The sequence below is a fragment of the Peromyscus maniculatus genome, chromosome 3 (assembly GCF_049852395.1).
Source record: "Peromyscus maniculatus bairdii isolate BWxNUB_F1_BW_parent chromosome 3, HU_Pman_BW_mat_3.1, whole genome shotgun sequence".
NCBI classification, from domain to species: domain Eukaryota; kingdom Metazoa; phylum Chordata; class Mammalia; order Rodentia; family Cricetidae; genus Peromyscus; species Peromyscus maniculatus.
This window is the reverse complement of record NC_134854.1, coordinates 165,585,921-165,605,598: the sequence shown is the minus strand read 5'-3', so window position 1 is coordinate 165,605,598 and position 19,678 is coordinate 165,585,921. Positions and strand designations below refer to the sequence as shown.

General features: G+C 49.0%; 2 protein-coding genes across 13 annotated transcripts in view; one reads left to right on the top strand and one right to left on the bottom strand.

Annotated features, from left to right (window-relative positions):
• The window catches only part of Dnai7 (dynein axonemal intermediate chain 7), a 51,845-nt gene extending 36,129 nt beyond the window's left edge, over window positions 1-15,716 (top strand). For 4 of the 6 annotated variants that reach the window (XM_016008314.3, XM_042274312.2, XM_076568284.1 and 1 more), the window contains 7 exons: window positions 1,350-1,431; window positions 4,386-4,546; window positions 8,160-8,316; window positions 10,556-10,770; window positions 12,665-12,832; window positions 14,161-14,274; window positions 15,279-15,716. In XM_016008314.3, the coding sequence (XP_015863800.1) occupies window positions 1,350-1,431; window positions 4,386-4,546; window positions 8,160-8,316; window positions 10,556-10,770; window positions 12,665-12,832; window positions 14,161-14,274; window positions 15,279-15,551 (1,170 nt within the window). In that variant the 3' untranslated portion in view covers window positions 15,552-15,716. Of the gene's footprint in view, window positions 1-1,349; window positions 1,432-4,385; window positions 4,547-8,159; window positions 8,317-10,555; window positions 10,771-12,664; window positions 12,838-14,160; window positions 14,275-15,278 lie in introns of all 6 variants that reach the window. The other 2 variants (XR_013050241.1, XM_042274313.2) reach the window with 2 other exon arrangements.
• Irag2 (inositol 1,4,5-triphosphate receptor associated 2) overlaps window positions 15,659-19,678 on the bottom strand; it is a 58,980-nt gene continuing 54,960 nt past the window's right edge. For all 7 annotated transcript variants that reach the window (XM_076568286.1, XM_076568287.1, XM_076568288.1 and 4 more), the window contains 5 exons: window positions 19,269-19,331; window positions 19,114-19,163; window positions 18,757-18,858; window positions 16,733-16,840; window positions 15,659-16,160 (listed from right to left, as the gene is read on the bottom strand). In XM_076568286.1, the coding sequence (XP_076424401.1) occupies window positions 15,917-16,160; window positions 16,733-16,840; window positions 18,757-18,858; window positions 19,114-19,163; window positions 19,269-19,331 (567 nt within the window). In that variant the 3' untranslated portion in view covers window positions 15,659-15,916. The remainder of the gene's footprint in view (window positions 16,161-16,732; window positions 16,841-18,756; window positions 18,859-19,113; window positions 19,164-19,268; window positions 19,332-19,678) is intronic.

Here is a 19,678-nt window from a genome sequence, read left to right as displayed (position 1 = left end):
TAAGAAGTTGGCCACTAGAGGGCTCTTAATACCATCTCTCAATTGATTTAACTGGCCTTTCTATGTATTGTAGGTGTATTCTAAATTGGTATATAGCACGAAATATTTAGAAGGGCCTAATTGAGGTATGGCATACTTATGAGAAATTTTCAAAATAGTAATTAGTTTCAGGAATATTTTATTACCCCGAGGAACAAGCAGATGGATATGAGTTAAAAGTTCAAGTTGCAAAGTGTCTCTTTAAGGGGCTCTGAACTGGTCTGGAGATGTAGTTCAATGGATAGATGCTTGATTGGCATGTGTGAGGCACTGGGTTCAACCACCAGCCCTTCCGAAAGAAAAACTGAGCAAGCATGCATGAGGTTTACAGTAGTGTGTGTGTGTGTGTGTGTGTGTGTGTGTGTGTGTGTGTGTGACACACTCTATCAAACTCTTAGGAAGTACCTGCTGTAAGGAACTCAACCTGATCTTAGTTTTCTTTGTGGGGGCCAGGGCAAGGGGTGGTACTGTCGACTAAACCTAAGACTTCAGTTTGCTTGTATGTTAGGTTGATGCTCTTCCACTGGATGAACTTAGGAGTTTTACTTTTTGCTTGTTCATTTTGTTGTTGTTTGTCTGGAGTCAGTGGTTTTGCGAAAGAATGTCATGGAGCCCAGGCTGGCCTCAAAGGGCTGTGTAGCCAAGGAAGACCTTGGACTTCTGAATCTCCTGCCCTCACCACCGAGTGCTGGGATCACAGACATAGCTATCACCCTGCTTTATGCAGTGCTGGGATCGAACCCTAGTCCTCCTGCATGCTGGGCAAGCTCTTATCTGAGTGACCTCCTGTCTAGTTCCTCCTTAGTGGGCTGTCTCGTGGAGGAGTGACAGCTGGCATTCTGGAGACGTCCTGGTCTGTGTGCTGAAGGGATTGCATGCGTATTGAAAGGTTAAGGGATGAGATAGACATCAAATCAAAACAGCAGGTAAAGCTTGCCCCTGAAGTGGCAGGATTTAGGCTAGGAGCTAAAAAGCGATCATGGCGAATGGTTTTGCTCTTGGTTTGGTTTGGTTTCTGAGAAAGGGTTTCACTCTGGTTTAGCCCTAGCTGGCCTAGAACTCACTCTGTAGACCAGGCTGGCCTTGAACAGACAGAGATCTTCCTGCCTCTGCCTCCTGAGTGCACCACCATGCCCAACTTTAATGCTAGATTTTTAATGGATTAACTTTGTGGATTTCACGTTTTCCCGATGTAGTGCCAGGACATGCCCAAATCGCAGGTTGTTTTACAGACCGTCATCTTCCTTTTCCAGTCACAGACTAATTTCTGTGGATGCTGACATTCACAGCCCCCTGTTCTTTGGTTGCAGGCTTACTACCAGGAGGAGGAAAATTCCAAAGGCCCCAGACATGAGCTGGAGATGCGGTTGCTAAGTGAAGTTGTCTCAGCAGGTATTCTCATCACATCCTCACTGTATGATGGAGGTTTTCTTCTTAGAAAAGTCACGCAAGACCATTGCACAAGGAAATATGTTCAAAGTAGAAATCCTTCACAGTCCCTCTCCCAAGATAAGCGATGTTCACAGTCTTTGTCTGTTGTCTCTCATTATGCACCTTTTTGATTTTATTCAAACTGGGGGATCATATCAGATAAAAGACTTCTATTGACGGGAATGTTTTTCTGCTCAATATTAAGTTATATACTTAGGAAAAATATATGTCCTGGACAATGGTATTCAGCACTGATCCCAGGATACAGTGGTAGCCGGCCTCATTTATTAAAGTAGCTGCATAATTCAACCCGAACAAGGGAGCATTGTTTAAATTCCTGTTGCAGGTGAAATGACCCCATCTCTTCTCTGCACTCACTGCTGCAGCACACACTCACAAGCACACGCGTGAACACACACCTGTCTCATTAATAAAAAACCCGGGATCCTGGTATTGGGGTGAATGCTGAAAGATCAGAGAGACACCTCTTACCGCTCGGACTCCTCAGCTGAAAGACTCCTAGTTCCTGTGTGTTCACGCCTTATATACCTTTCTCTGCCCAGCCATTAAAGGCGTGTGTGCTTCCCAGTACTGGGATTAAAGGTGTGAGCCACCACTGCCTGCCTCTGTTTCTCTCCTAGACTGAATCAATCTCATGTAGTCCAGGGTGGCTTTGAAAACTCACACAGATCCAGACATCTCTGCCTCCTGAGTGCTAGGATTAAAGGCATGTGCCACCACTGCTTGGCCTCTATGTTTGATCTAGTGGCTTGTTCTGTTCTCTGATCTTCAGGTAAATTTTATTAGGTACACAATATATCACCACACTTCACAGTCTTTTTTTTTTTTTTTTCCCGAGACAGGGTTTCTCTGTGTAGCTTTGCGCCTTTCCTGGAACTCTCTTTGGAGACCAGGCTGGCCTCGAACTCACAGAGATCCGCCTGCCTCTGCCTCCCCGAGTGCTGGGATTAAAGGCGTGCGCCGCCGCCACCTCCCCACCCCCCAGCCCACACTTCACAGTCTTGATCTGCGGTAGCCTACCTAGATGCCCCTCGGAAAGGTGAAGGTGGTCACATGGCTGGCTTTTGTCTGATGATGCCTGTCCTCTTAACTCTCATTGCTCCTTTCTCAGTGACGTCTAAGGAATCTGGTCTGTATACTTCCAAGCATGTTTGTCTTAACAAACCTCTGTCTGTTTCCTTACATTTCCTAACACACTTAAATCTTTGTATTCTTTTATTCAATTATTTATATATTCTGAGGCAATGTTTCATGTAGCTCAGGCTGGTCTCAAACCCTATGTAGCTGAGGATGACCTTCAGCTTCTGACCCACCTGGCTCCACCTCCCAGTGCTGGGCTCCCAAGCAAGCTTTATGTGGTGCTGAGGATCGAACCCAAGGCCTTGTGCATACAAAGCAGGCATCCTGCTTGTTGAGCTCCATGCCCCCCCCCCCATCTTTGAACTATTTCTATGGCCAAGGCCAAACCAGGTAAGGTTTTTCTTCTTTCTAGACCCGTGACGCCAGAGTAGGGGGGCCTCCTGCCGTCCACACCAGTTCCCTGCATGGTGACCCTGTCAGAGATGGTGTCACCGTCTGCATCTGAGCCCAGCAGGACTTCTGGCTTCTTTTTAGGCCAATAAATGATAAATTAAATACATTTAATAGTTAGCTGGGTGGTGGTGGCCCAGGCCTTTAATCCTAGCGTTTGGGAGGCAGAGGCTGGTGGGTCTGTAAGTTAGAGGCCAGCCTGGTCTACAGAGCAAGTTCCAGGACATTTCCTAACACACTTCTTAACACCTAACTACACAGTGAAACCCTGTCTCCAAAAAAAAAAAAAAAAAAGTTAAAGAGTGAAGTCTGTTAAACACGCACCAGAGACAGTGGGACCGTGGGACCCTGCTGTGTCTGGGGGGGGGCAATGCCACTATAGTCCCCGGGTCTGCCCCCTGCTAGCTCTACCCATACCCACACACTCTCCTGCCGAACTCTACCACAGTACTGACACCATGCAGATCTTGTGGTTGAAGAAACCTGGACTGTACATGTTAGTTAGCTTTGGGGGAGGGCAGGGTCACATTACCCAGCCCTGGCTAGCCCAGCACTCACCATGTGGACCCTCCTGCCTTTACCTCCTGAGAACTGGGACAAGCAGTGTGCACCACACATCTGTGTCGGTCTGCAGAATCAGTCCAGCCACTGCTGAGGGTGGCGTTTGTAAGTGGCTGACTGCCTTGGGGTGAGAGGTGAGAACGGCCTCTGTCCTGGTGACTGACTGCGGGTGTGACTTCTCACTGTGCACTCAGATTGCTAGATCATAGGATCCCACAGAGTTCCTGCTTCTTCACTTCCCTGGATTTTCTATCAGCTGGGCCTATTTCTATTGAAATAACCATTATTCATTTGAAATACAGGCCAAAATCTACTTTTCCACCATGAACTTCCCACCATCTTCTTTGGATTTTCAGTCAGATAATGTCCAATTTTAAGGACTTAGTTTGATAATTATCAATTTTTGATCAAACTGTTTTTTATGAAATACAATTTTACCAGTAAGACATGCTTATTATATGTAGCCTCCAACAATGCTAGTGTGTGCTGCAAACAGAGCCCTTCCTACCCACCCCACACACACATGCACACATGCACATTCATGCACTCATGTGCACACACGTACACACGTACACACAAACACACACCTGCTCCCCTCAAGGCTGGCTAGTGAGACACTTTAAGAACCATGCATGAAGGTAGTACCCAAAGACAAACCTCCCTCAGCAGTCCTGGGATTTTGTTTTCACAACACCCCCCCCTACACACACACACACACACACACACACACACACACACACACACACACACACACACGACGCTCCAGTCTGATCTGAAACCGCACTAACTGTGCTTCATTTCAGCACAGCTGCGCCTGGTAGAGAACAGCGTGGATTTCCCACACACCAATGAGGAGAAGGAGGTGGACCTGTGCCATTTCTCCACCCTGGGTGGCGTGTACCACCTGGACATCCTGGAGTTGCCCCCTCAGTGCAAACCAGTGAAGGGCTGGGTACTAGTAGAGGTAGGAGACGCCTCCATGTGAATCGCAGGTGAAATCACTTTACTTCATTGCCCATGATCTCAGCGTCTGATGCTCGTTGGTCCCATTGTTGGAGAAATTCTTTCCTGTAAACCTTCAATACTAATGCCCCAAAGTGCTGACTGATCCATAATACTGCTTGTCTGCATCAGAGCTTGGCAAATACTGATTTTCTGTGAAATGGCCAGGTGGTAACTAACCATTTTCACCTTGCTAGGCTGACCTGACTCTGAGAACCCCACAGCCCTTCTCTTTGGCACTGAGGCCTCTGTAGAAAACTGTGGGCATGCCTACATTCTAGTTCAGGTGTGCTTATGGAGAACAGCAGTAGAGGGATGTCCTGGGGGACGTCACAGCTGCCCAGCTCTGCTCTGGTTCCGTGCTTACATAAGCTTCAATGACCTCTGTGGTCACTGGGGAATTTTTTAGAAAAGCAAGTTCATAAGTCACCAAATCAGAAATTCCTAGGCTGGGGTTCAGCTCAGTGGTAGAGCATGCTCCTGGCATGGGTGACACTCTGAGTGTGACCCTCAGAACTGCCCCAAACCCAGAATGATGTTTTCACAGCACATGCCCTGAGGCCTGGGCAGCACCTGTGTGAATCTGTCTAGAGAACACTCAGGAACAGGCTGGCCCTGAGGACCGAGCAGCACCTGGGGATGTCAGCAAATGTCATAGTGGTTGGTGGCCTCAGATCCACTGAGTCAGTGGAGGCTAGGACGGCCAGCACACGGCACCCCAGGACACCAGTGACAGGAGTTCCCAGCTGTCACCGTGTGCTGGCCCCCAGGCTTGGGTTCCCCTGTCTGAGCTGCCCCGTCTCACACAGCCCCTCCTGTAAGGACCTGGTGTATGTCCGTCTCTAGCTTCTGTTTGTTTTGTTTCTGAGACAAGGTCTCACCAGGAATTCCAGACTTCCTGCAGCCTACTTTATAGCTAGGCTTTTGGGGTGGTCCCCCTGCCTCAGCCTCCCAAGTGCTGAGATTACAAGTGTACACTGTTCTAGTTCACTGATTTTCATTTTTAGTGGGTTGGTTTAGCATGTGCTAACTGGTCCCACCTATGGCCTCCGGCACCGGAAGTTGCTCTAACCTATAAATAGCTCCAAAGGAAAAGTTTTTCTTATATCTGAGAAACAAAGCTTTTTTAAAAAGTGGCTTTTTTTGTTTTGTTTTGTTTTGTTTGTTTGGTTCCACACTCCCATTCTCAACACCTGGGGAGGAAGATGAGCTCTTGCTCATGCCAGGTCAGCTCACCACTTGTGCAGCCCTTCTCAGAGTGTTTCAAAAACATTATGCCAAAGTCTCAATTCAGAGGCTTGGGTGTGAGCAGGCCCTGAATTCAAACCCCAGTCCCACAAAACAAGCTGCCTTCTACTTGTTGGTCAGTGTAGACAAACTGCTACACGGTCTTATTAATAAAAACCCAGCGCCAGATAGCGGGGTCAAACCTGAGATCAGAGGAATAGGACAAGCACAGCCAACCTCACTTTATCAACCTCCGCCTCCAGAGAGGGCCACTTCCTGTCTACCCGCGCCTGTGCCTTCTGTCCCTGCCATCTCACTTCCTCTCTCCACCCCGCTCCATCACTTCCTGTCTGTCTGTACAGACCTCCAGACCTCCATGGTTAGTGCTGGGATTAAAGGTGTGTACCACCACTCCTGGCTCTGTTCCCAGTGTGGCCTTGAACTCACAGAGATCTGGATGGATCTCTGCCTCCCGAATGCTAGGCTTAAAGGTGTGTGTGTGTGTATGTGTGTGTGTGTGTGTGTGTGTGTGTGTGTGTGTGTGTGTGTATGTGTGTGTGCTACCACTGCCTGACCTCGATGATTAATATTGTGACTGTAGTTTTCCTCTGTTCTCCAAGTAAGCTTTATTGGGGGACACAGATAAAATATCACCACAGTTTAGCACCTCTTAGTGGACTTGGCTGGCAGGCCCCATGCCTGTAAGTGTTTGGAGGTAACTTCCAGGTACATGCAGATGTTTTTTCCTGATCACTCCCAGCAAGATTTAATAGTGCAGGTGTGCCACAGGCGTGCCACAGGTGTGCCACAGGTGTGCCACACACCATCTTATGCGCTGTGTGTGTGTGTACACCTGGGTTTTAGCCATCGGACTCTTTGCCCAGCTGATGTTGATCAGGCCTTTCCTTTCCTTTCCTCCCCATGAAATAAGAGCAAATCTAAGGGAGATAATGTGGTCTGCACACAGGTTAATCAAACTAAGAAAACCATCCCTTTGGGGCTGGTGGTGTAGCTCAGTGGCAGAGTGCTTGTCTAGAAAAAGACACCCCTCAGTGAAGGCAGACCTTCAAAACTCTTTATCCACAGAAAGGTTCAGCCCAAGACAAGTTTTTCAAGAAATCATCCAAAAATGTGTTGTTGAATTTGGTCAGTGTCCTGCCTCACCTCTTTGTATCAAGCACTGGAATCCACAGAATTCTCCTGCACGCCTGGCTGTGGCTCCCGAGAGGACAGTGTGTGCTCACCTGACTGCAGGGCTCTTCACTTCCCGTATCCCAGAATATTCTCCTGGATTTTCTAACTTTCATCTTCTCCGGTGCCTTCTCTCCCTGTTGATTCAAATGGTTCACAGCCCTGCCTTGCCGCAGGGATCGGCTGTCAGGGGGAGACCCTTACCCACTCCCCCCTGTGGGGGCAGGGGGCACCCACACTTCTGTTCTATTGCCCAGGGTCCCTCGTCAAAATATTAGACCTAGTGACTCTGGGTCCCACAGGAGGCGTTTGCGAGTCGTCGTGAACTTGAAGTCTTCTTGTGGTCTTCGGCAGGTGGCCTGATTCCTCTTGTGCCTTGGCTATTGGCTCTGTGGAATGCAGGCTTGTCACAGGGCTTGAGATGTAGGTGGAGAGGAATACATCTGGAGCCCGGCCTATAGCAAGCTCTGTGGTTATGGTTAAGTCTGGCAATGTTTTCCCCTCAAACATTTATCTTTGAGTTGTGTTCTGATGTCTCCTCCTACTTCTGTAGATGCATGTGTCTGTGAGCAGAGCTTGTTAGGGGCAGGTGTGTCTGTGAGCAGAGCTTGTTAGGGGCAGGTGTGACAGTGAGCAGAGCTTGTTAGGGACAGGTGTGACAGTGAGCAGAGCTTGTTAGGGGCAGGTGTGACAGCGAGCAGAGCTTGTTAGGGGCAGGTGTGTCAGTGAGCAGAGCTTGTTAGGGACAGGTGTGACAGTGAGCAGAGCTTGTTAGGGACAGGTGTGTCAGTGAGCAGAGCTTGTTAGGGACAGGTGTGACAGCGAGCAGAGCTTGTTAGGGGCAGGTGTGTCAGTGAGCAGAGCTTGTTAGGGACAGGTGTGACAGTGAGCAGAGCTTGTTAGGGGCAGGTGTGTCTGTGAGCAGAGCTTGTTAGGGGCAGGTGTGTCAGTGAGCAGAGCTTGTTAGGGACAGGTGTGTCAGTGAGCAGAGCTTGTTAGGGACAGGTGTGACAGTGAGCAGAGCTTGTTAGAGGCAGGTGTGTCTGTGAGCAGAGCTTGTTAGGGGCAGGTGTGACAGCGAGCAGAGCTTGTTAGGGGCAGGTGTGTCTGGCTGTTGCACCACCTTCTAATTTTCTCATCCTGGTCATTTTTAAAAGATACGCCAAGAAGGATTGCAGAGGTTTACATATCCTCCAGAGACCACAGAGGAACCCGATCCAGAAAATGCCTTTCCACCCATCGAGGTCACACTGGAGGTCCGTGAGAACGTAATCTTCTTTGAGGATCCCAAGGTCATAAGGTGGGATGCAGAAGGTACAGCCATGCCTCAGCCAGCAAGGAGGGTAATGCAAGTGACCACATCAGGTGGCCCTCCCTCCCTCCCTCCCTCCCTCCCTCCCTCCGTCTTCCATGGTTTTGAGACAGGGTCTTGTAAAGCCTGACTGGGTCTCCAACCCAAGGTGTAGTCAAGGATGGCCCCAAACTTCTGATCTTCCTGCTTCTACCCCTCAAAGGCTGGGATGGAGCCCACGGCCTCGAAAGCTGGGAGGTGCTGTACCCTCTGAAATTCCAGCCCGAGCTTGTGTAGTTTGCACTTGTTATTGGCCTGTCTAGGCGGAGGGGCATGTGCACACCACAGCACTCACGGGGGTCAAATCACAGCTTACAGGAGTCACTCCTCTCCTTCCACGCCGTGGGGTCCAGAGATCCAAACTCACCATCAGGCTCGGCACAAGCACCTCTAGCCACCAAGCCACATCATGCCAGCCCAGAAGAGTCACCTTAAGAGTGCCGCTGCTAATTATTTATCTCATCAAACCCACACTGACCGGAGGGAAGGCTTAGCGGGCACAGCGCTGCCTACGCTGGCAGGAGAACCCGGGTTTGAATCTCCAGAGCCCGTGGAAAGCCAGGCTCACGGCACACATCTCTACCCCAGGAAAGCCGGGCCCCGCGGCACACATCGCTCCGTGGAAAGCCGGGCCCCGCGGCACACATCTCTACCTCAGGAAAGCCGGGCCCGCGGCACACATCTCTACCTCAGGAAAGCCGGGCCCGCGGCACACATCTCTACCCCAGGAAAGCCGGGCCCCGCGGCACACATCTCTACCCAGGAAAGCCGGGCCCCGCGGCACACATCTCTACCCCGTGGAAAGCCGGGCCCGCGGCACACATCTCTCCCCCAGGAAAGCCGGCCCCGCGGCACACATCTCTACCCTGTGCTCTACAGTGAGGTGGGAGAGGGAGACCAGAGAGCCCCAAAATCTCACCCGCTAGTCAGCTTGGCCTGCGCGGTTGACAATGAGGGACTCTGCCTCAAGCAAGGTGACAGCTGAGGACCAACACCTGAAGTTGTCCCCTGATCTCCACGTGCAGCCACATGCAGCCACGTGGCAAGGAATGTCACCTGTTTCTCAACATGACTGCACATTTTTCAAGTTCTGTTCATGTCACACCCTCTGGCTGACACTCGTCATCGCCTGTCTTGTGTGTATGATGTGGTTCTGAACAATGGTTCTTTTTTGTTTACTAATGACCAGTGCTGGACATTTTATGTGGTAGACTTGCATCATCCTGTTTAATGAAATGTTTATTTGAATCATTTTTCACTAAGTGATTTTTTTTTGTTTGTTTGCTGAGGCCCAGAATGGCCTTGAGCTAAGCACATAGCCCTCAAACTGATGAGCCTCCCACCTCCGTTTTCCAAGTGCCGGATGCTACCATGGCCAGGGCGTCCCCCACTTCTAAACTGGATCTTCTTTATTGACTTGTAAGAGCCAAAGCATGCCACCTACTGTATGAGAGCATTTCTGTGAGGTGTAGACAGGAACATCTTAGAGGTGAATCTGGAAATGGACATTCAAGGGAGTGCACACAGGGGCTCTTGTTGGGAGGGGTTTAAAAACTCATTGCATCAGGGACATGGCTCCGCAGCGGCATCCACGTCCTCAAAGCAAGAGTGTGCGCTTATAAACAGGAGCATTTACAGCTGTTGAAACAGAAGTGAAGGGGCTGGAGAGAGGCTCAGTCGTCAAGAGCGCCTGCTGCTCTTGCAGAGGACCCGGGTTCTATTCCGAGCACCTGCATGGCCACTCATGTTAACTCCCGTTCCGTGAGAGCTGGTGCCCTCTGCTGGCTTCTGTGGGCATTGCATGCAGTTGGCCCACATACATGCATGTAGGCAAAACACATAAAAACATATAAAATAAATAACAAACTTGGAAACGATCCCTGAAAGTATAATTGTAAACAAAAATAAACTATAAAAAATAAAGCAGGTGAAGACCCTCTGTGTAAGGCTAGGGAAGGCTGGCGGCATGCCAGGCAGGAGGGGGGCTGAAAACAGGCGTGAGAGGTGGCACGGGACAGTGTTGTGTGGAACATGCTGGAGTTTGGACTGGACCTTGGGGGCAGGGATCTCCCAGCAGGGGGACCTTTTCCTTGAGAGTCTTAATACAGAAAACCCCTTAGTGCACAGCACATGGACTTAGCTGTTTTTAATTCATTTTTATAGGAAAGACATGAAACTAATGTCCCATCTTCTGTTATGAAGGTAAAATCTGGAAAACAGATGGCATTAGCGAGGTTTTTTACAGTCGAGAAGACAGGCTCATATCCTTCTGTTTGGATACTTTGGGCCCTGTGACCTTGATTCAAGATGCCCATATTAATATGCCGTACCGGTCCTGGGAACTGCGACCCCTCGGTGTGAACAGAGTCCTCATGACAGTGACCTCCCTTTTCACTGAGCTCCAGATACACATCAAGGTGGGTGACTTCACAGCCGGCCTACGGGTTGAATAGTGTCCACGAGCACACATGTGAAACGTCCCAGAGCTATGGCTTCTAAGTTCATGGGTAAATGAGCAACAGTGTGTAAGAGGGAAGTTATTAGCGGTGGCACAGTCACCCTAGCAAGCCTCTCCTGGGAATGGTGTCCTCACCCTTGTCTCAGGAGCTTCTCTAAGGCTTGTCTTGCTGAACAGGACTACTGCGCCTCAGAAAGTCCACAGCCTTGGAAGCCCCAGCAGAGAGGATGTATGCCGCCAGGCTGAGGGTGAGGACGGGGAACTCACTGCATGGAGGCCCAGGGCACTTTCTTAGGCAGCATGGAGATGTATTAAAACATTTATGGGTTACTTACAATCATTGGTGAGTTTGTGATATGCAAAATTAAGTTTTAAGAGCTGCAACCCTTCTGAATACAGTAGAAATACTAATAGACCATCAGGCTTCAAACCCACATGGGACAGGCATGGTGGCAGACGCCTTTAGTCCCAGCACTCGGGGCAGAGGTACCAGCCATCCAGAGCCATGCTGTGAGGCCCTGTCTCAAACAAGCAAACAAAACAAAATCTCTGTGGGGTCATAAGGTGACTTCTCAGGCCCTCAAAACACAGGCAGCCTGCCCTCGGTCTGTTAGGAATCATTGGCTTTCTTGAGAGTGTACAGGGTACTGCCCTTCCCAGCCCAGCCTCCTCACTGCCCGGCTCCCAACCACTCTGTCCAAGTGCAGGGAACACTAGTCTTAAGGCAGAGTGTAGATGAAAGTCATATATGAAGGGACTCTGGCCAGCTCGAGCATGGCACGCATGACTCTGGCAGGCCTTGCCCTTCTCCCCCGTTCCCTCTGCCTTGCTAAACATTGTTAGATTACATTCCTAAAGCTGGCCCCCAAGGGCTACTCCCTTATTCAGCCACTTCCTCCTCCTGAGGCTGACTGCCCTGGTCCAGGTATCAAAGTATTGAAGTCCAGCAATCAAAAGCTCTCTTTGGTTCACCTAATTAACATGCCCAATCAAAATATAGTGCCACGTCCTAGTCCATCCTAATATGGACCACACCTTTTTCTCCTCTTGGAAATCACACCTGCAAGGTCATTTGCTGCTGTTTTTCTGCCTGAGTCGGAAAGCAGTCGCTTTAACTTTTCTTCCCTGCTTGATAAAGGATCTTTGTGAAGAGAGGTGTTTGGGTGTGGTTTGTGCCTGGTCCTGGCTCAGAAGGGAACCCCTGCTGTGTTGGGGGGATCTCTTTCAGTAGAGTGTCAGGTTTTACAGGTTGTTCCATGCATGTGGCAATTAAGCTCTTAAATAAGATGCACCTGGTCCAAACTGATGAATGCTGCAACTGAGAAATGCATGTTGGATTTTGAGCATTTGGTATGAAAAAAATCAACTGACTTCATTTTTACACTGAGCAGATACTGACCTTTTAGATACAGTAGGTTAAATAGGCAGTACTATTAGCATTAAGAATACAGAAGTACAAACTTTGTATCCCTTCTAAACTGGACAGTATGCAGCATGTTAAATTTCACATATGTTAAAAACTAAGAATAAGTCCTAAAAGTACAATTATGATTGTTTTAATGGCTATTTTAATTCAGAATGAACATAGAGTGCTCTAACATTTTATAAAATAGATCTGAGACACCATTTCTAATCCCTCGAGTACCCAGAGAGAGCCTAGGAAGTTAATGAGCTGCCTGAGGTGGTGATTGGGTCCCTGAGGTGATGGGACCTTGTGGCAGGGCTTCAGATCAGGCCCATGGCAGGTGCATTGTTTAACTGTAGAGTGGTATATGATTTCAAAACCAGCACAGAGTGAGAGAGCTAGACCTGGAATAATACTGACTGGTTTCTTTTCTCTCCTTGAAATTTAGGAGAACCTCTGCATGCTGGCTTCAGTCAAACTGAGGAGCCAAGACCATCTGTCTCATTTAGAAGGGAAATGGATGACGCCCATACCCTTCATTCTGGCTATGAAGGAAGCGGGCCTGAACGTCTTCCCTTCTGTATACTCTCATTTTTATGTGGTCGTCAACAACAAGGCAGAGTGAATCTCTCTAATACAGTGGGATTAAACTTTGGGGGAGGGAAACCTAGGGCTCCGATTTAATGATCTTCTGAAGAATTCGAGTGCAGTGGGCAGACCTGCCATCCACACGGCCACTTTTAGCAAAAGCAAGCCCAGTTACTGCTCGTTGGAATGTCTTCCCTTTTCCAGTGCTGGGTCACAGTGGGGCTGTATTTCCTCACCAATCACACACAGACCACCAGCCTGCAAAGCCATTTCCTTCATGGTTTCTCAGCACAGTCCCCATGTCTGTGTGCTGTTCAGTGCTCCTCACAAGGGTTCAGTTCGCAAGGCCCTCCATGAATCTGAGGCTCCTAGAGAACAGGACCTTTGGCTGTTCCAGCAGCCAGCCTGGCACTAGAGTGCCAGTGCTTGTTAACAGCCCTGTAATAAACGAAGGCACGGGTGCTCTGGATCATGGAAGGCACGGGGTTTGTAGACAGGACTGTTCTATACCGGAGAGCACGCCTGCCTCTTCTGGTGTCTTTTCACCTGCCAATAGTCCTGTGACACTTGTCAATCATGTACCCAAGGCTATGGACATAAATACATAGGTAGAACAAGTCAGTTTTGTTTTGTTTTGGGTTTTTTCGAGACAGGGTTTCTCTGTATAGTTTTGGTGCCTGTCCTGGATCTCGCTCTGTAGACCAGGCTGGCCTCAAACTCACAGAGATCCGCCTGGTTCTACCTCCTGAGTGCTGGAACTAAAGACGTCACTGCCTGGCAGCACAAGTCAGTTTTAAGGACCCAGTGACCCAGTTAACTGTTGGCACTGCCATGACCCGTCTGTACAACAGTCCCTGCCCGGGAACTGACGTCCTGGCACAGAAAGGAGCATACCTGAAGTGGCTTACACATTAGAACGGCAAAAAGTGCTATGGGGAAAACCAGACCGAACCAGGTGAAGAGTGGGGCGGTGGAGTATCCAGCAGGCTGCTGAGGAGGGGGGCTGAACTCAAGGTGTGTGGGAGCCAAAGCTGCAGGGTAAGGGGTGCAGCCCCAGGGTCTAGGTAGAAAGCCCAGCTGCAGCCAGGCCTCCCAAGGGAGCAGCAGCCTGGCAGGTCTGCGGACGGCACAACAGGAGGCCAAGAGCCGAACCTGAGACTAGGAAGGGTGCAGTGTTGGCGTCAGCTCACAGAGGGCTTTGTGGACGCCGTTCTTCAGGGAGTGTGCAGAGGGAAAGCCATTGTCTGATTTTGAGACTGGAGTCCCAGAATCTGACTTAAATTGGAACTGAGGACAGATGGAGAGGAAGCTCGGTGTAACACTTGGAGGCTGACTGTGCTTACGCCCTCTGGACAGGTCCCCCTGGTGGAGATGAAGGCATATCGGCAAATGGCCCTGCTAAGCTCTGCTTTCGCATTTAGCTGGAGCAAGTGGAACATGGTCTGCAATTCCACGAGAGTTGTGTTTAGGGTACAGTATGCAAAACCCATAAAACTGCTTTGTCCTCCAAAGAGAAAATACTCAGGAATGAGTGTAGCCGCCTTCACCTCTTAAAGAGGTGAAATCGACGTTCAGAACGTTGTTTTGAAATTCTGAGTGTTGGCTTGTCAGCCCATTGAAAGATTGTGCCATCTTTACCCACTACGGTACCAAGTGCTGTGACCTTGTCTGTGTTGACCCCAGAACAAAGGGGAAATCATGTGTGTGAGTATCTGTGGTTCATGGCCCTCTGCAGAGGTCAGGCCTATAGCGTAACTTCCTGACACATTACTGTTGACATGTGGAAAAGCACTGTTTTCAAACTCAAGGTTGACGGAAGTTTTCTGAGTTAGACTGAACCTCACACATGCTGTATGGATGCTGCACCACTGAGTTATACCCACCCTACCCCTCCTGCCACAAGGCTCAGCAATGAATATGTCAGCATAAAGCAGCCATGTTTCTTTCTCCTGTTGCTCTGACTCTGAGAGTTGGGTCTAAATGGTGCATCAATGTCTCTGGATGGGGTATTCCACTGTCCCCTCAACTTCCAGAGCAGACCTGGGTAACATTTGTCTCATTAATAAATGGGCAGATGCTGCATACATACCAAAATGCATATAGCTTCATGGTTTAACTCAATTCAGAACTGGGGTGTACAGAGTGCTTTTAGCTGTGTGTGGAGGCGCACGCCTTTACTCCTAGCTCTGGGGAGGCTGAGCCAGCCTGGTCTATGTAGTGAGCCTGTCTTTATTTTTTTTTTCCAGACAGGGTTTCACTGTGTAGCTTTGGTGCCTGTCCTGGATCTCACTCTGTAGACCAGGCTGGCCTCGAACTCACAGAGATCTACCTGGCTCTGTCTCCCAAGTGCTGGGATTAAAGGAGTGTACCACCACCGCCTGGTGAGCCTGTCTTTAAGGCAGGTGATTGGGTGCTCAGCAGCTCCTTTCCTTGTGTGTGTTTGGGCATTCTCAGACTTCAGATTCTCTTTTCAGGTGAAGGAAGCCCTGGCCGAAGCCGCAGAGGACCGCCTCTGGAGCCTCCTCATGTTCAATGGTGACAGAGCACAAATGCTCAAGATCAGGGAAGACAGTGAGATGTTCTCCGAGGCCCTCCAGGAGGAAACTGAGTTTCACTCTACCTTGTACCACATGGTGAAGGACTTTGCCTCTGCAGAGGCGATGGAGAGGGTCAGGCATTCCAACTGCCAGTTCATCGACTCGGTGTGCCACATGCTACTGTCCACCCGGGTCCTCAGCTATTCCTAGTTTTCACAGCCTGTGGAAGAGCTGGTGGGACCCTGAGACCCGGGAGGAATCACAAATAAACTACAAAAATGACCTAAGTGCACTCTATATTCAAGCTTCACTGCATAAAGATTTGAATAGTTCTTTATTTTAATAAGTTTCAATAAAGTACTCTTTCTGTCTGTCTGTTTGTCTCTCTCTCTCTGAGAAAGCTCATTAAAATACCCTAGGTGGGGTCCCCTCCCTATGCTATGTAGTTGAGGAATTAAAATATCTCAGCTGCTCTGAGAACCCTGGCTTTGCATTATAATTACTAGAAAGTTACTAATTTATGAATCTCAGAGGAAAATGTTAAAATCAGAACGGGACATTCAGCCATGCTGCCGTCACACTGGCGGAGGCCCATTGTGCCTGAGTCTGGTAAACGGCCATAAGATGTGTTCTAGAGACATCCAGGAGTTCCCTTCCTGTGTGGGTGCGGCCTCCACAGCTGTCTGGAAGAACTGGCCTGTGAGGAAGCTCATCAAGGCTGCAAACAGCACGATGAAGACCACCGAGAGCCAGAGGACTCTGTTGGCCCTTCGGAAGGACGCCTGCAGGTGAGCGACCCACGAAGCCACCGAGCCGCAGCTGTGGGGAGAGTGAGCACACAGGGAAGGGACAGTCAGGGTGTGAAGCCTGGAGACGAGTTCCCCAACAAGGCTGCCTTAACTGTGTGTTGGGATGGAGCCTCTTGGTTTAGGGGACCGTTTGCTCCCCACCATGTGTAACTAAGAAAGAAAGGTGTACCCTCTACGATGCTGAGACCGTGACACAGGCACTAAGACATTTATCTTGTCCTTTTGTCATGTAAAGCAGGCTAGATGCACATCCCACGAAACCCAGTACCCTGCTGTGCTAAGTTTAAACTAGAGAAAACCAAAGTGTACGTGGGCTTCACTAGCCTCTGCACTAATCTGAAGGCTGTTCCCCTGGTCTCCACAGAACGGCCCATGCGAGGGCTTTCACTGGCTCCTTAAAGCAGCAGCTGGGAGAGCCTGGGAGAGCCTGGGAAACAGAGCTAGGGGAGCTACTGTAGTGGACCACCCCCATGCTGTGGCTCGTCTTAGTCCTAACAATCCCCATGCCCTCCATAAAGCAGTTTGAGTGGGATGGCTGGTCCTGTGTGGCCCATCCCGCCCTCTCCAGTGCGAGCATCTTACACTGCAGCGCTGTCCCAGGTGGACGGGCTGCTTCTCTTCTCAGAAAGGCTGGCCTTCCTGGTCCTCTCCACTGCCTCTTCTCCTGGCGGTTCAGAGGCATCTCTGGTTCTACAAGTAAGTTTTGAAACTAGTGACAATATGTTCGTTTACCAGACACTGCCAGTGTTTAGTATATAACTCAAAGTGCTCAAATTCTAAATGTTAAGTCACCAAACAGGGTAATTTAAAATAACTTCTGTGTAGAATGCTGACCAGTAACACCCACAAGAAAGAATTCAAAATTACAAGTCAGTCTTTAACCCTTCTACTCAAAGTGTGGACATATGTGCACATCTGTAGCATCCTTTAAGAGCATGCAGACAGCACATTTCCTGAGTGAACACTCAGTGCCCTGTCCTCCTTTAATGTCTTCTGTAAGTGGTCCATTGCACCTGTTCTCTAGCAGAGCTTTTCCCTTGTTCTGAAATGGGGTCTCATGGTTTGCCTTGGCTGGCCTCAAATTTGGAGTGATCCTCCTGTCTCTGCCTCCTGAGAGCAGGGGTCCCAGGCATGCTCTTCTGGCTTCTTTTGGATAGTGTTTTGCATTGGTGCTGACTTGGATTACAGTCGTTCCTCTACACATCTTAATTTTAAAGCATATGCAAATATTCTGAATGCAAAGCTAACTAAGGCAAACTAGTACTTAGAGCCCTGGGAAGTGACTAGACTGAGTGTACTGTAGATCATAACCTAGAGAGGGCTTCCTCCACCTAAGCAAACCTTTGTAACTAATAGCTCCTGGTTGGATATGAATTTTGAAATAGCTCACGATGCCCATGATTGCCAGAGGAGAGTGTCTAAGGAGGAGGGGGCACCATTCTGTGAGCTTCTTGGTCTCTGTCTTCTGTTTACAAAGACGGAATGAAGCCATAGCAGACAGTCTTTGAAGGAAGCACTTGGCATTTTCCCATGAAGCTCAGATCCATCACCTTAACTAGATGGGGAGCACATGCCACAGGATCCCAGGATGTGTGATACGTCTATGTCATCAGAACAGATCTGTCACCATAACTAGATGGGGATCACATGCCGCAGGATTCCGGGATGTGTGAGATGCCTATGTCATCTCTTCCTGGTGCTTCAGAGTGATCAAGTATGCTGGAGGTGCTCAGTGAATGTGTTTAAAGTCACTTTAAATGAGAAACCCGAGGGAGGTGTTTGAACAGGTGACAAAAACAGACCAGGTAAGGTGGAGCGAGGGGCGTGGCATTGAGTCACATCATCCTTTGCCTTCTACTTTTCACTATGGAAGCAAGTAGCATATTTAAACTCATTAAATTTGCTAAACATATTCTAGACAAAGTGGTAACACCTGTAACCCAACATTCAGGAGGCTGAGACAGGAGGATTGCTGTTTGAGGCAAGCTAGGGATACATAGCAGCCCCCCTTTGTCAAAAAGACAAACCCTGCTAAGCAAAGAATGAAATGACTCTCCTTTACACAAGACAGATGAACATGCATGTCACAAAGGGCATATGTTTTATATGGAAATGTTCTGTATTCATTTCTGTTTTTAGTACTCTACGGTGATAGAGATTTTACTTTTGTGGCTCTGCTGATGGGCACGTGTAGATGAATTTCTAAACAGTCTTGTTAAATAAAAAACACGGAGCCAGATATGGGGGTGAAAGCCTGAGAAGATCAGAGGAATAGGGACAGGCACAGCTAACCTTACCTCACCAACTCTGCAGCTTCCAAATGCGTCTTATTTCCTGCCTACCCACGCCTATATGCCTTGCTGTGCTGCCATCTGATCTGCTCTGTCTAGCTATGAGATATCGGTGAGGTGAGGTTAGCGTGTGGCTGTTCCTGGCACGCCCAGATCTGGGAAGTTCCAGAGAGTTATTTAACTTAAAACGTTGCCACCCTGAGGGCCAGAGGAGCCCCTATGTCCCCGAATGACCTTTATAAAGTCTTCCTCCTGACCCCCACTCTGTGTGCTTCAGCTCACATCCGGTCAACAGACACACTATGAGTCACCTACTTCAGGTCACACTTCGCATCTTCAGCGTCTGCCCAGGAATAGGTGCTAATAAATCGGTGTAGTGAGGGGCGGTGCTCACTCTGCTTTGTCCCCAAAATTCTCCTACAGAAAGATAACGGCCATACGTTAAGCAGAGCTGTACCTCATGTGCCCCCTCACCGCTTAAGTCAATGCAGAAATTGAACTGGCTTCTTTCCCCTTTCACATCCAGGTGACTCTCATCCCCCAGTGCAGCTGCCACGACTGAATACCAGCTTTAATGTCTGTGCTGCTCACACTCTGAACAAACCAAAGGTTATTAGGAATGCTCATGTGCTTGCCATGGGTGCCCAGAATGTGGGCACAAGTCACACCTACCAGCTGCTTGACCGCCGGCTGAATCTGTCGTTATTTTCCATCCCAGATACCTTCGGGGGTTTGAGAAATCATAAAATAGGAGTTCAGTGAAGGAATTACATTTTTGTCATAGAGACGAGTTTACTTCTGAGGCAGAGACATCCACGTGCACTTACCATCCCCACATTTCCAAGATTTCTGGGTAAAGAGGCAATTGTCACTCTTCGAAGAGATGATGGCTGCACACACAGGAGAGAGAAGTATAATTAGAGGATTCTGGGAGTTGCGTCCCCCGCCACGCTGCACATGCCCGTGCTCAGCCCTCAGGGAGCAGGTGAGCATTCCAGGATCTTGCGTGGAGAAATCACCTTTCAGAAGTATTGACCAGTTTATATTCTGTCTCCCTCAACCTTGGATTTATAACTTTCACTAGCTAAGAATGGTATTTTTTATCTGGGTTTCATTTATCTGTCTTCAGCGTATATCGAACACCTTTGCTGATGAATCACCATCTGCATGTTTGGTTGAGAAACATGTTTGTACTTATGACCATTTTCCTATGTTTTTCTAGAAGACGAGCTGTGTT